The sequence below is a fragment of the Tupaia chinensis genome, unplaced genomic scaffold (assembly GCF_000334495.1).
Source record: "Tupaia chinensis unplaced genomic scaffold, TupChi_1.0 Scaffold143481_1, whole genome shotgun sequence".
Classification (NCBI taxonomy): domain Eukaryota; kingdom Metazoa; phylum Chordata; class Mammalia; order Scandentia; family Tupaiidae; genus Tupaia; species Tupaia belangeri.
The window spans coordinates 154,603-167,985 of NW_006203325.1; the positions used below are offsets into that span (position 1 = coordinate 154,603).

The following is a 13,383-nucleotide window of genomic DNA, read 5'->3' on the forward strand; positions in this document are numbered from 1 at the left end:
TGAGATTGATACCATGCCTTATACACAGAACTTTATTCCCTGTAATCAGTCTGTGTTACCACAAGATTCCAAGTGTACACAGTTGGACTTTCCTATAGAGAATTTTGAACCATCCCTGTACCCTACTACTACTTCTAATTTAGAAGACTTTGTAACTTGTTTACAAGTTCCTGAAAACCAAAAGCGTGGAATGCATCCACAGTCAACCATGGTAACCCCTCAGACATGTTATGCTGGAGCAGTGTCAATGTATCAATGCCAACCAGCACCTCAGCATACTCATAGGGGTCAGATGCAGTATAATCCAACAATTCCAGGCCCACAAGTATTTTTAAACAAGGTAAGGACTTTATCAAACTAAATAAATTATTTTCGTGATTTTTTTTTAACTTTCTCAAACATAGTCAAGAGTTATACATTGTTATATTGGTGACTGATTTTGTTATCTGTAGAATTCATGGAAATAGCATTTTTAACTCCATCTGTGATGACTACTCTTATAAGCCAGTATTTTTCTTAATATGTTACCACGTAAGTATGTCATACTTACCTGTATCATGAGGGAGAAAAAAAATCAAATGCTAAAAGCTCCCAAATATATCTTTAATGTAAGATGACCTAAATTATCAGGTGAAATTAGTTAAAAGGATTGGGTTTAGTATAGAAAATTGATTTATTTTACTGAGTTCTTAAAAATTAGATGGCTTTTTAAAAATTTAAACATTAAGAACATACTTGATTTTTAAAAATAATTTCTTCAAAACTCAATTTGCTTTTTACATATGTTGGAAATTGGAATAAAATCAAATGGAAGTGTACTTTTTTGCTATACATTTGTCATACATCACCTGTAGAATTAAGTCCTAGGCGCCTCTGTGCTCTCTGGTTCCCGCTCCATGTTATCTGTCTAATCCTCACATTTTTGTTAAAGTTAGAATGTTTTTGTTTTCTTTTTTCCTGGCATTCTTAAGGAGGTATCTCCACTTCTCTCATAAGAATCAAACTTAGTGTTGTGTATTTTTAATTTTAAAATGCATCATGACGACAACAAGCATATTAGGTCTAAAATAATCATTTTTAAAAAATAAAAGGCAGTATAATGATAATAGCTGTTCTCCATGCCAGCCATTAATTTGTGAGTTTTGTTTGTTTGTTCGTCTTTAATTTTTGCTATAGGGTATATGCATGTTCTAGAGAAAAACAGAGAGAGAAAATGAGAAAGCACCCCCCAGGAGGAATGGCCACACCAGAATCCCTCTCCATTTATGTCCTTTTGAGATTTTGGGCGTAGCCTGCACGTGTACCCAGCATGTTTTTCAAGCCACCAGGTCCAGAGTACAAAATATGTAGTTAGCCATGTACAAAATATGAAGTTGGGATCCAACTGTCTTAACCATCATACCACTGGCTGACCCAAATATGTTGTGTTTGAACTTAAGATTTTCTATTAGAAAATATTTAGTTCATGCGAAAGTATACTCAAATTAGTTCTGAATAATATCTCAACTGTGATAAGTTTATTATTTATTTATTATTTACTATATAGAAATTTAAATGTGTGGCTTGAATCTTTATTATTTTTGTCTTTTTTCATATATTTGGTGGGTTTGTGTGTGAGCTTTTAAATAGAAAATGTTTTCGAAGGTTTTTCTTTTTCTAATTCCTGACAGCCTTCAATTGTATCATTATTTAATATTTAATTACAATATATATTTTGAGTAAAGTACATTTTATAGATGTTAAATATGTAAAAACAAATAATGAATAGAGTATTATATTAGTAACATAGGAGTTCTTCAAAGTGATTTTCTCCCACTACTTTATATTGCTTCTTTGTGAATAATCAAATAATCCTATAGTCCCAGATATTTCTTTCCTGTATCCACTAGTTACATTGGCTATTGAGCACTTAACATGTGGCTAGTCCAGTCTGTTTGCCATGAGTATTATCACACCAGCTCAAGCAAAGAATGTAAAATATCTCATCTTTTAAAAATTGATTTCATGTTGAAATGATTCTTAGCTACATTTAAGTAAAATATATTAATAAAATTAATTTCACCTGTTTCTTTTTACTTTTAATGTGACAGCTATAAAAGTGAAAGTTGCCTGGGACCAGCAGTTAGCATAATGGCTATGTCGCTGGACTCCCATGTAGTCAACCGCGGTTCGAGTCCCGGACCTGGTGGCTTAAACTCACGCCAGGCACGTGTGCATGTGTGCCCAAGATCCCAAGAAGACAATGGAGAGAAGGGATTGCGGCATGGCCATCCCCCCCTGGGGGGTGATTTCTCGCTTTCTGTCTCTCTCTGTCTTTTTGGCAAGCACATGTGCCCTATAGCAAAAACCTCTCCAAAAAAAAGAAAAAAAATTTAAAAAAAAATGGAAGTTGCCTGAGTGGCTACATTATATTTCTATTGGATGTTACTATGCTATATGATATATTTAAATATTTAATACACCAACAGAGAATAGTTGGCATACATTTTATTATGGCTGATGAGAAAAGTAAAATCCACCATTATTTTGCAAAATAATATTGTCTTCCATTTGAAGTTTTGACAAAGATACTATTCTCTAAAGATACAGGTTATGAGGTTTTCTATGTATGTGTTGGAGGATCTTTGAAGTAATCAGCATTTTATTACTAAAGCATAATATTACAGATGCTCTAGAAAGATAGCTGTTGTTTGAAGCAATTAAGGGTATGATTTTAATGTTTAAAAGTTTCTGCAACTTTTCCTAGTAAAGTGCAAACTACTAAAGTACAAAGGCCCTATAATTTATAAGACTACAGAACTATGTATTTCCATGTCTTTCTTTGCTTTGCTTTTTTCCTTCTTTTTTTATTAGCAGTTGTAGAAACCAAACTCATTTCAGTATAAGAAGACAAGAAAGAGTTCTTGGTAACTAATTATGTAATCAGGACAATGCTTTTAGAGGCATTTATTAATTAAAAATATATAACAAATAAGAAACTGGTTAAGGAAATTATATCTATGGTGTAATATTTTACAAATATTAGAAAACCTTTAGAAAATCAGAAATTGCCTTTAAAAAAAAAAAATGACCCAGGATCAGCTCCAGTCCAATGTAGTAATCCTAAATATAATCAGTCCACTGATACCAAGAACTTGAGTGAAATGAAGTCTTCTCAGAGAAAACCTTCTTATCTTGGAGAGTATTTGACTGTGATATTCATGATTAATCGATTCCTTTCTGACTCAAAGGCAGTCTGAAGTAAGACAGCATATTGTTCGTCTACACTAGCTTCAAAATTTCATATTGAACTTATGAAAAACCAAAAGGTTATAAATGCAACTCCAGTTGATCCTTCATATCCTCAGGTATGCACCCACAATTTGACCAACCACAGAAGGATGACTGTAGGCAATTTGAGCAACCACAGGTTATGTCACCTGTGTGGGTTTCTGGAACCAATCCCCCTGCAAATACTGAAGGACAGCTGTAATAAATACATAAAATATATTCAGATTGACTTCACTGAATGAAAGATTTTAAATGCAGCAGCAGTAAAGGAATGCGAAGTTTAACAACATGCAGGACTAAGAGTTTTAAAATACATATTATTGGGTCATCAGAAAAATCATGACGCATTTTTGCATAGACAAACAGAAATACGTCACGACTTTTCAGACAACCCAATATTACATCATTTAATGGCATGACATATTTGAAAGGCCTAAGTTGCATTGCTATTTTTTTGTTTTCAGTTTCAGAATGGAGGAGTTTTAAATGAAACATATCCAGACGAATTAAATAACGTAAGCAACACGCAGAATGCCACCCATCTCCAGTCACTTCATCATCCATCAGATGCTCGAGCTTTCCCCGATTTGACATCCAGTGGGTTCCTGTAATCGCAAGGCTGATTTTCACCTTGGTTTTTGGATTGAATTAGTTTGTGAAGGACTACACGAAACTGTCAACGCCGGACATGAACAAGTTCGCACGGAGGCATTGACGCATGTTTGCACCATCATTCCAAACCAAACTTTAATGTTTGTTTTCAGAAAAGCAGTTTAAAAAGTAACCTCAAAATGATATATACCCTAGCTGAATAAAAAGTGTGCTGCCATAGTAGTGAGATATCATCCACACTTCACATTATTCTGAGTACCACAGAAAGTATAAAAGCATATTCAGGTGAACTTTAAGACTTCTGAATTCTAAGACTTTCTCTAGCTGAATTATTTGTTAAAATCAAAATGGAGTACTCTGAGTGTTGAACTGCTGAATTCTTATTAGTAAATCAAATACAAAGTTACAAAACTAAACTATTTCCCTCTATTTTTAGCCTCTGCTTTTACCTCTGATGTTAAAATAAATGGTTTGGTGCTTTTACAAAGAGGTAATCTCAATGCTTTTGTTCCTTCACTGTTAATCTAAGTGCCTCACCTTTTTTTCTACCTATAACACTGTAGGATGTATATTTTATATAAAGTAATTATTTTTCTTTTTTAAATTAATAACTTGCTTTCTGCACACAAATAATATTTGTATTTCCTAAGTCCAGTCATTTTTTTTTATTACTTCAGGCATGTTTTAACTGCGCTGCGCACCCACTTTCTTCAGGTAAAAGGCAAATAAAGATTGAAAAGATAATTATTTATTACATAATCTAGTTGCTTCTGGACTTTAAATGTTGCCGTGTGCCTTATGTTGAAACATTTTAAAATGTCCTTCCAAATTATTTCTTACTACATAAATGCTACAAAAAATAGCACTTAAAGTTCAAGTGTTTTAAAAAGAAAGAGGTATACCACTATTTACCTTTGTTGACATTTCCACAATGGTAGCTGAATGTTGCAATGTAAAAAAATCTGTTGTTGAATGCAGTCATGTTTATTAAATCGCAATGAAAAGCAGCAGATTTATTTCAAGCTTTTCCATTAAATTAAATCACCCATTTCAATGTGTATAAATTATGTCTTTAAAAACTGTTTTAAATCTATAATGCTTTCTGAGATATTATGTTGATGTTATAAATTTCACTTTTTAGAACGGTGGAAACATCATTTTCTCATATTTGAGTAGTATTAAGATTGAAGACAGCAATGCCTGATGGGAAATATTGTATATATGTGAAATGAATGGAGCATTTTATAAACATAACGAACAAAATTATCGTCAGATATTTTCTATCTTTCATTTAAAAATAGTCCTATCTTATTAACACACATAAATAATTTGAGTTTTGCATATTTTATGAGTGTCTTTTTAAGAAATCAGATATTGAATCAAATTGCTTGTAAGTCGGTAATAAGAAAGGACAACCATGCAGTTTGTTTCTCTAGAAATATTAGGTTGTTTTTTGTTAAATAATTTCCTTTTTTAGTTAATAAGGCAAGTTAATTACTCCACCAATTTCACTGTCCTCCAATGGTTTTAAAAGTAAAAAATGCCACTCTCAGCCATTCTTTTATGTAAATATGACATTTGAAGGGTATAGACATGTCAAAAAATTTGATGAAATGCCAAACAAAATATATTGAAATATAATATTTTTCATTTCTTGTTTTTACTAAATGTATATAAAAATGGCTTTAGACAAAATATTTCAGTTCTGTGAATTTTCTGGCAAAATTTTGAATCTATTGAATCAATTTAAGGTTGAAAAAAAATTGTCTAAAACATTTCATAAATTGTTTCCAGCATGAGGTATCATTAAGGTTGTAGACCAGTGGTTTAGGTTAGTATTCTATTTTTATGTTTAACCCTTTCATTAAAAGTCTTCATATAAACCATTTTTTGATAATCTCTTCTATGGTATTAGTTGAATTGTCTAGTGAATAAAAAAGTAGGCTTTTTAAATTGTGAATATAATGACGATCAATTATACACTTATAAAATTAAACGTTTTTAAGCAATATTGTATATTTTTATCTATATAAAATAGCTAAAATTTATCTGGGAATAATAAAATCACATTCAACCAAAATAAACCTTTGTCTGTATCGCTAAGTGCCAAACAAGAACGAATGCTTAGTGAACTGCCATACTGAGGTATTTTTATTTAGATGATAGGCATGTCTTGGGTTATGGATGTGTCTAATTTGAACTTTTCCTGTACCAGCTTCTGCTAATAGTACCTGAAGATTTACCAGTGTTCTTATGTATTATGAAGCTTTTGATCATTACTGTGCACAAACTGGTGTTTTTCAGTATTACTAAATTTTAGGCAAACATTTTCATGGCTTTCTTATTGCCTTCAAAATGTGACTGCTTACATATGCCATGCACAGATTTTTGTTTAAAGTATGATTTATATATCTTTACTTATTATCAGACAAAATTGTATACAGTAATATATATGGTAATAAAATAATCACCAAGTATGAATATGAATAATATGTTTAATGTAAATTTTCTTTCTGGTTCATATAAAGGAAATGACCCCTGACAGCACAGTATTATAACCATGTTTGAAGGAGGTAATCTATACTGTTTTAAAATGTGTTAAGTCAGGGACCAGCAGTTAGCATAATGGCTATGTCACTGAATTCCCATGTAGCTGATCGCGGTTCAAGTCCTGGACCCAGTGGCTTAAACTCATGCCAGACAGGTGTGTGTGTGTGCCCAAGATCCCGAGAGGAGAATGGAGGAGAAGGGATTGCAGCATGGCCACCCCCCCTGGGGGGTGATTCCTCACTTTCTCTCTGTCCCTCTCTGTCTTTCTGGTTAGCGTACGCTCCCTACAGCAAAAATCTCTCCAAAAAAAAAAATGTGTTAAGTCAGCAATTCAGAAACTTCTTATAGAATTCTGCCCCTATATGTTTTGGCCTTTACCTAAATATAAAAAGCACGCTTTTAGTAAATGTGCTTATTTAAAGAAGTTTAAAATGCTTCTGTTTTTCTAAACCCTGTATTACTAGTATAGCATGATGGGATGATGGTGTCAGACTAAAATCCACAATCTTATTTCAATAAATGATATTTTAAAACTATTTCTGAGGAAATTTGAAATAGCAACTTGTTATCCATATTTTCTACTGAAATTAGGCAAATTATTGCCTATATCTAGGCTCTCCCTTTAATAAATATAAATTACTCAAATTTATAACCGTAAAATAGTCAACAAGAAATCTGTAATTAGAATTGGCTAAAGAAAAATTCCTGTGAAAGACGGTTTTTATTCTAGTAACAACTACTTTTGGTTTTACATTTGTCATTTTTAATTGTTGGGCATTTTTCTCAACAATCAGATCATAAGGTAATATCATACTTTGATCATTTTAGAAAGACTGACACCGAGTCTTTTGTGTAAGAATTATTTAAAATACTCAGTTTCAAATATTTGGTCTGAAAGAAACTAGGTAAGAACACAGATCTCTGCTTGCACTCAGTCCATTTGATGCCATCATCATTAATGAATCCAGTTTGTCCCCATTTCACCAAGCTTGCCAAGCCCTGACCAAGGTTGTGGGCCACTTGCAGGACTCAATGATAGCTCTCTACGTCCTCTTTCTCTGTGAAGACTGTGCTTTTACTAATAAAGTTGATAACATCATCCAAAGTGTGTCTGTACCTTTATTTCAGCAGTACTCGGCCCTTGGACTTTTAGGCTTACCTCCTTGTAGGCTTACAAGGGGGTAGGGTTACCCAAACTCCAAAGTTAACACTTTCTCACTCTTGTGCACATCTCATGCTTCTACACTTCCCATCTCAAGTCTTGTCTCTTTTTTAAGACTTCCTTATGTACAGTTCTCTCTCCATCCTAGGAAATATTTACTTGATCCTGAATCCCTCTTCTTTATTAAATTATGGCTTTACTTCCTTTCTTGTTAATAGTTTTGACCTCCTCAAATCTGGTTTTCTTTTACATTCTTCTAATATACTGCATTGTTGCCCATGCACTAATTCCCTTCTTACCCATAGACTGATTTCCTTTCGCCCTTCAACCTACTGATAGCAGCTTTTATATGCTTTTTTTCCTTCCCTTGGCTTTCATATATTGGTTGTCTTGCAATCTCTTACTCTTTTTGTTTCCTTTGTTAACCATTTTTCCCTCCTACCTGACAACAGGCTTAGTTATGACCATTTGTGATTCTTTATATAATTTCCCTTTGGAAGTGCATTTATTTTGCAATATCTCTATGATAAATCCTCAAAATTTATCTCACTTGTAAGAAGAAGTGATAAATGCCTTTCCTATGTATGAGTCATGCCTCCAACTATGTTCTTTTTGTTCATGATTTCCTTGGCCAATTAAGATTCTATGGTTCATATGAATTTTAGGCTTGCTTTTTGTACTTCTATGAAAATGGCATTGGAATTTCAGTATGGATTGCATTGATTCTGTAGATTGCTTTCAGAAGTATGGCTATTAGATTCATGACTTTCCCAATCCATGAACATGGGATATCTTTCCACTTATTTGTCTCTTCTCCAGTTTTCGTCATCATTGTCATCATTGTTTTAGTTTTCAATGTGTGGATATTTCACCTTCTTGGGTAAATTTATTCATAAGTATTTTGTTTTCCTTTTAGCTGTTGTAAATGGAATTGTGATTGATTTGTGATTTTTTTTAGATAGTTCATTGCTTGTGTATGAAAGCACTAATTTGTGCACATCAGTGTTTCATGTTGCAGCTTTACATATTCTGTTCTGTTCTTGTAGTCATATATAATCATTTGTATTTCTGAGCTATCGGTTTCAGCATTTTCTCCTTCATTTATAAATTTATTTGAGTCTTTTTTTTTCTTTATTAGTCTAGCTAAAGGTTTTCAATTTTATCTTTTCAAAGATCAAAAAGTTGTTTGTTTTAAAAGTTGTTAATCAGTTTTATTGGTCTTCTATACTGCTTTTCTTATGTTTATTTCATTTACTTCTGTTCTGATCTTTATTATTTCCTTCCTTCTGCTAACTTTGAAGAACAAAGGTTCTTTTTTCTAGTTCCTTGATGAATTGAGCATTAAGTTGTTTACTTGATATCATATTTGATGTAGGCATATGCATTTATTGCTATAAATTTCCTTCTTAGAACTGCTGTTGCTGTATTCTGTAAGTTTTAGCATGTTGCACTTACATTTTTATTTATTTCAAGATATTTTAAAATTTCCCTTTTAATGTTTTCTTTGACCCATTGGTTAGTCAGGAATATGTTGTTTAATTTCCATGTATTTGTGAATGTTTTTAAATTATTCCTGGTTTTGGTTTCTAGTTTATACCATTGTGATTGGAGAATATACTTGATATGATTTTAATCTTTTTAATTTGCTGAGATTTGTTTTATGCCCTGATATTTTATCCATCCTGGAGAATATTCTGTGTGTACTTGAAAAAAAATGTTTTCTGTTGCTGTTAGGTTGAATGTTTTATATTATTTATGTTCATTTTGTCTAAAATATTGTTAAATCTTCTAATTTTGTTTGTTAATTTGTTGTATGAATTCTCTGTAAGTTTTTGAACGTGGAGTTTTGAAGTCCTCTCCTTTTCACTTTTTTCTTTTTCTTTTTTTAGATTTTTGTTATAGGGCATGTGAGCTTGCCCAAGAGACACAGAGAGACAGAACGCAAGAAATCATCCCCCAGGTTGATGCCATGCCTTCTTCTTTCGGGATTTTGGGCATACACACACGCACACACACACACACACACACACACACACACACAAACCCAGCATGAGTTTTAATCTGCTGGGTCCAGCACTCAAACCACAGTAAACTACATGAGAGTCCACCAACATAACAATTACACCATCTGCTGATCTCAAAGTCCCCTATTATTTATTTTCCAATCTCTCTCTCCTTTTACACCCTTTAACATTTTCTTTATATAGGTGCTCTAATGTTGAGTACATATATATTTGCAATTGTTTATCCTCTTGACAAATTAATTCCTTTATCATCATATAATGTTCTTTGTCTCTTACAGATTTTGGCTTAAATACTATTTTGCCTATATAAATATAGCTACCCCTGCTCTCTCTTGATTTCCATTCATATGGATTATCTTTCTATCTCTCTTCTTTAAGTCTTTGTGGGTCCTTAAAAGTGAGGTGAATCCGGGAACCAGCAGTTAGCGTAATGGCTATGTCGCTGGACTCCCACGTAGTCGACCGTGGTTCGCATCACGCCGGGTGCGTGTGCGTGCGTGCCCAAGATCCCGAGAGGATAATGGAGGAGAAGGGATTGCGGCGTGACCATCCCCCTGGGGGGTGATTTCTCGCTTTCTCTCTGTCTCTCTCTCTGTCTAGCGAGTGCATGTGCCCTATAGCAAAAACCTCTCAAAAAAAAAAAAAAAAAAGTGAGGTGAATCCCAGGTAGGCAGCATATACTTGGAAGTTTTGGGTGTTTTGATTTGTTTTGTTTTGTTTTCTATTCATTTATTCTCTTTATCTGAGTATTTAATCCATTAACATTCAAGGTAATTGGTAGGTAAGAACTACTGCTTTCTTTTTGTTGATTGTTTTCTAGTTGTTTTTGAAGATACTTTGTTTCTTCCCCTTGCTGTCTTCCTTTGTGGTTGATGGTTTTTTGTAGTGGTATGCTTAGAATCCTTTTTATTTTTGTTTTATGCTTCTACAAAAGATTTTTGCTTGTGGTCATCAAGAAGCTAAAATAGGACATTTTACACTTAATATTGCCTACTTCAAAGAAAAAACCCTTAACTTTGGTTGCATACAACAACTTTATGCTTTTATTCCCTCCATTTTATGTTTCTGTTGTTAGAACATATCATTTTGTTATGTATCTCTTCACAATTTATTGTAGGTATAGCTGTTATTGATAGTTTTGTCTTTTAACTCTTACAGTAGGGATAAAAGTGCTTTATACACCATCATTACAGTCCTCAAATATCCTAAATATGGCTTTGTTTTACTTATTCTGTTGAGTTTTATGCTATTTTTAATTAGCTGTTCTTTGTTCTAATTAAAGATCTCCCCTTTACAAATTTCTTCATTTATTCATGATAGAACATGTGAATGTGAGAACAAGAGAAAGAGTAGCACCCTCCAAAGGATCAGATCATATCACGCCTTCTTTCTTTGGCATTGCAATCATATTTTAGTCAGGGATCAAACTACAGTTGCCATGTCAGGATGGGAGGGAATGAGGGGTAACTTTTTTGATTTTAGATTTTTTGCCATAGGGTATGTACACTCGCTGGAGAGAGACAGAGAGAGAGAGATCAAGTGAGAAATCATCCCCTGGGGAAGGGGCGATGGCCACGCTGCAGTCCAGACCTTCTCCATTCTCCACTTGGGATTTTGGGTGCACACATACATGCACCTGTTGTGACTTTCAAGCTGCTGCGTTCAGGACTCAAACTGTACAATTGGCCATGTGGGATCCAGCTGCCGCAAACACACCACCTGCTGGCTCAGTCCAGCTTCTTTTTAAGTGGCATGCTACCACTGCAACACAGAGCTAGCCTGTTAGCAATTTTTGTAAGGCAGGAAGAGTGGTGATAAACTTCCTATATTTTTGTTTGCAAAATTGTATTCCTCCCACATTTCTGAAAGACAGCTTTGCTAAGTAAAATATTATTGATAGGTATTTTTTTTTTCTGTTTTCCCTGAGCCTTTGAATATATCATTCACCGTCTCTTGACTATGTGGCTTCTGCTGAGAAATCGCAAAATTATTGGCACTTCTTTGTGTGAGACACATTTCTTGTCTCTTGCTATTATCTGAAATTTTTTTCTTTGGTTCTTGAAAGTTTGATTGTTATGTGACTTAATGAACTCTTTTTTGGGGGGGAGGGGGGCTGAATTTTATAAGCTCTCTCTAGATTCCCTGTACCTGGAGGTTGGCATCTACTCCTAGATTAAGGAAGCTTTCAGCCATTATTTCTATAAATCAGCTTTCTAGGCCTTTTTCTCTTTGTTTTCCTTCTATAAATTATACAAAAGTTTGATCTCTTTTGTTCCTTTGGATTGCCAAGGGTGCATGCGCTAACTAGAGAAAGAGAGACAGGAAAAAACACCCCCCATTGGAACATGGTTATACCTTTTCCTTCATTTCTCCATCCTGTCAGAACTTTTGACATGTACATGCCAGATGTATTTTCAAGTCACTGGGGCCAGAATTCAAGCCGTGTGGGGAATCTGGCTTCCTATACACAGTGCCCAACTGTTGTACTATGGTGCTAGCCCAAGGTTAGTCTCTTGACGAAATCCCATAATCCCTATAGTCTTTCTCTTTTTAAATTATTTTCTATTTCTGCTTTTCTCATTGCATCATCTCAAATGTTCTGCTTTCCAGCTTTCTGATTCTTCCTACTGCTTAAAGATTTCTATTGAATTTTTCAGTTCATTCTTCTTCCTCTAGAATTTATATCTTTTTTTATTGTTTCTATTTTTTTGTTAAACCACTTGCTTTTATTATATTTTTTCTAAATTTAAGTTTTTGTGTATTCACACAGTTCACTGAACTTCTTTAAGAAGATTGTTTTAATTTTTTATTAGTCATTTCATAGATCTCCATTTTTGTAGTCCGTCATTGGAACTTTGTTAGTTTCTTTTGGAGGTGTCACAATCCCCAAATTCTTCATAATCTATATGGTTTTGTGTTGTCTATGCCTTTGAGGTGACAGCCCACTCTTTTGGTCTCTACAGGTGTTCTCTGGCAGGGATAGACCTTTGCAGTTTAGCCTGTGATTCTGGAAGGGCTAGCTGGTGATGACCTTGGGCAGGGCAAGCAGGGATTGTTGTGGAGCCCATAGCTGGCTGGGCCTCTGCCTTTGCCCTGATTTTGAATAGTACTTCTGGCTGGGCCCCACTATCTGGCAAGACCACTGGCTATGCTGTGCTATCAGAGCCACTGACAGGGTACTGTAAAGCCTTCTGGTTAAATCAGTCACAGGATATACTCTTTGACCAAGCAATTCTGGCATTTGTGATCTGCAGTTGGGTAGGGCTCTATGCTAAACTCTGAGGGTAGGCAGATTCCCTGTTTGAGACAGGTTGGATCAGAGGCTCACCTCCTTAGAAATACCAGATTGAAGGATGAGCAGATGGTGTAATGGTTGTGTTGCTGGACTCCCACATAGTTGACTATGTTTTGATTCCCAGACCTGGTGCCTTAAAACTCACACTGAGCGCATGTGCGTGTATGCCCAAGACCTGATATGAGAATGGAGGAGAAGGGATTGTGTCATGGCCATCCCCCTTGCGGGGGATGATTTCTCACTTTCTGTCTCTCTTTGTCTCTCCAGAAAGTGCACACACCCTGTAACAAAAAATCTCTCTTACGAAAAGAAGGAAATACAAGATTGAGGAGCACCTCTCTGTCAAGGTGGAACCATGAGTTGGGCATATGGCTGAATCAAATGAGCTTTTTGACCTCCCAGGTCAGGCAGGTCTAGACCAATGCTTCTCTGAAATGTATGGTGGTCGGAGTTTTCCTGATTGGGCAGGC

General features: G+C 34.6%; 1 protein-coding gene across 1 annotated transcript in view; it reads left to right on the forward strand.

Moving 5' to 3' along the window:
• AHR (aryl hydrocarbon receptor) overlaps nt 1–6,369 on the forward strand; it is a gene marked incomplete in the record, with an annotated part of 55,450 nt that extends 49,081 nt beyond the window's left edge. The window contains 2 exon segments of the mRNA XM_006163890.3: nt 1–340; nt 3,735–6,369. Of these exon segments, the coding sequence (XP_006163952.2) occupies nt 1–340; nt 3,735–3,881 (487 nt within the window).
• Nucleotides 6,370–13,383: the final 7,014 nt, after the last annotated feature.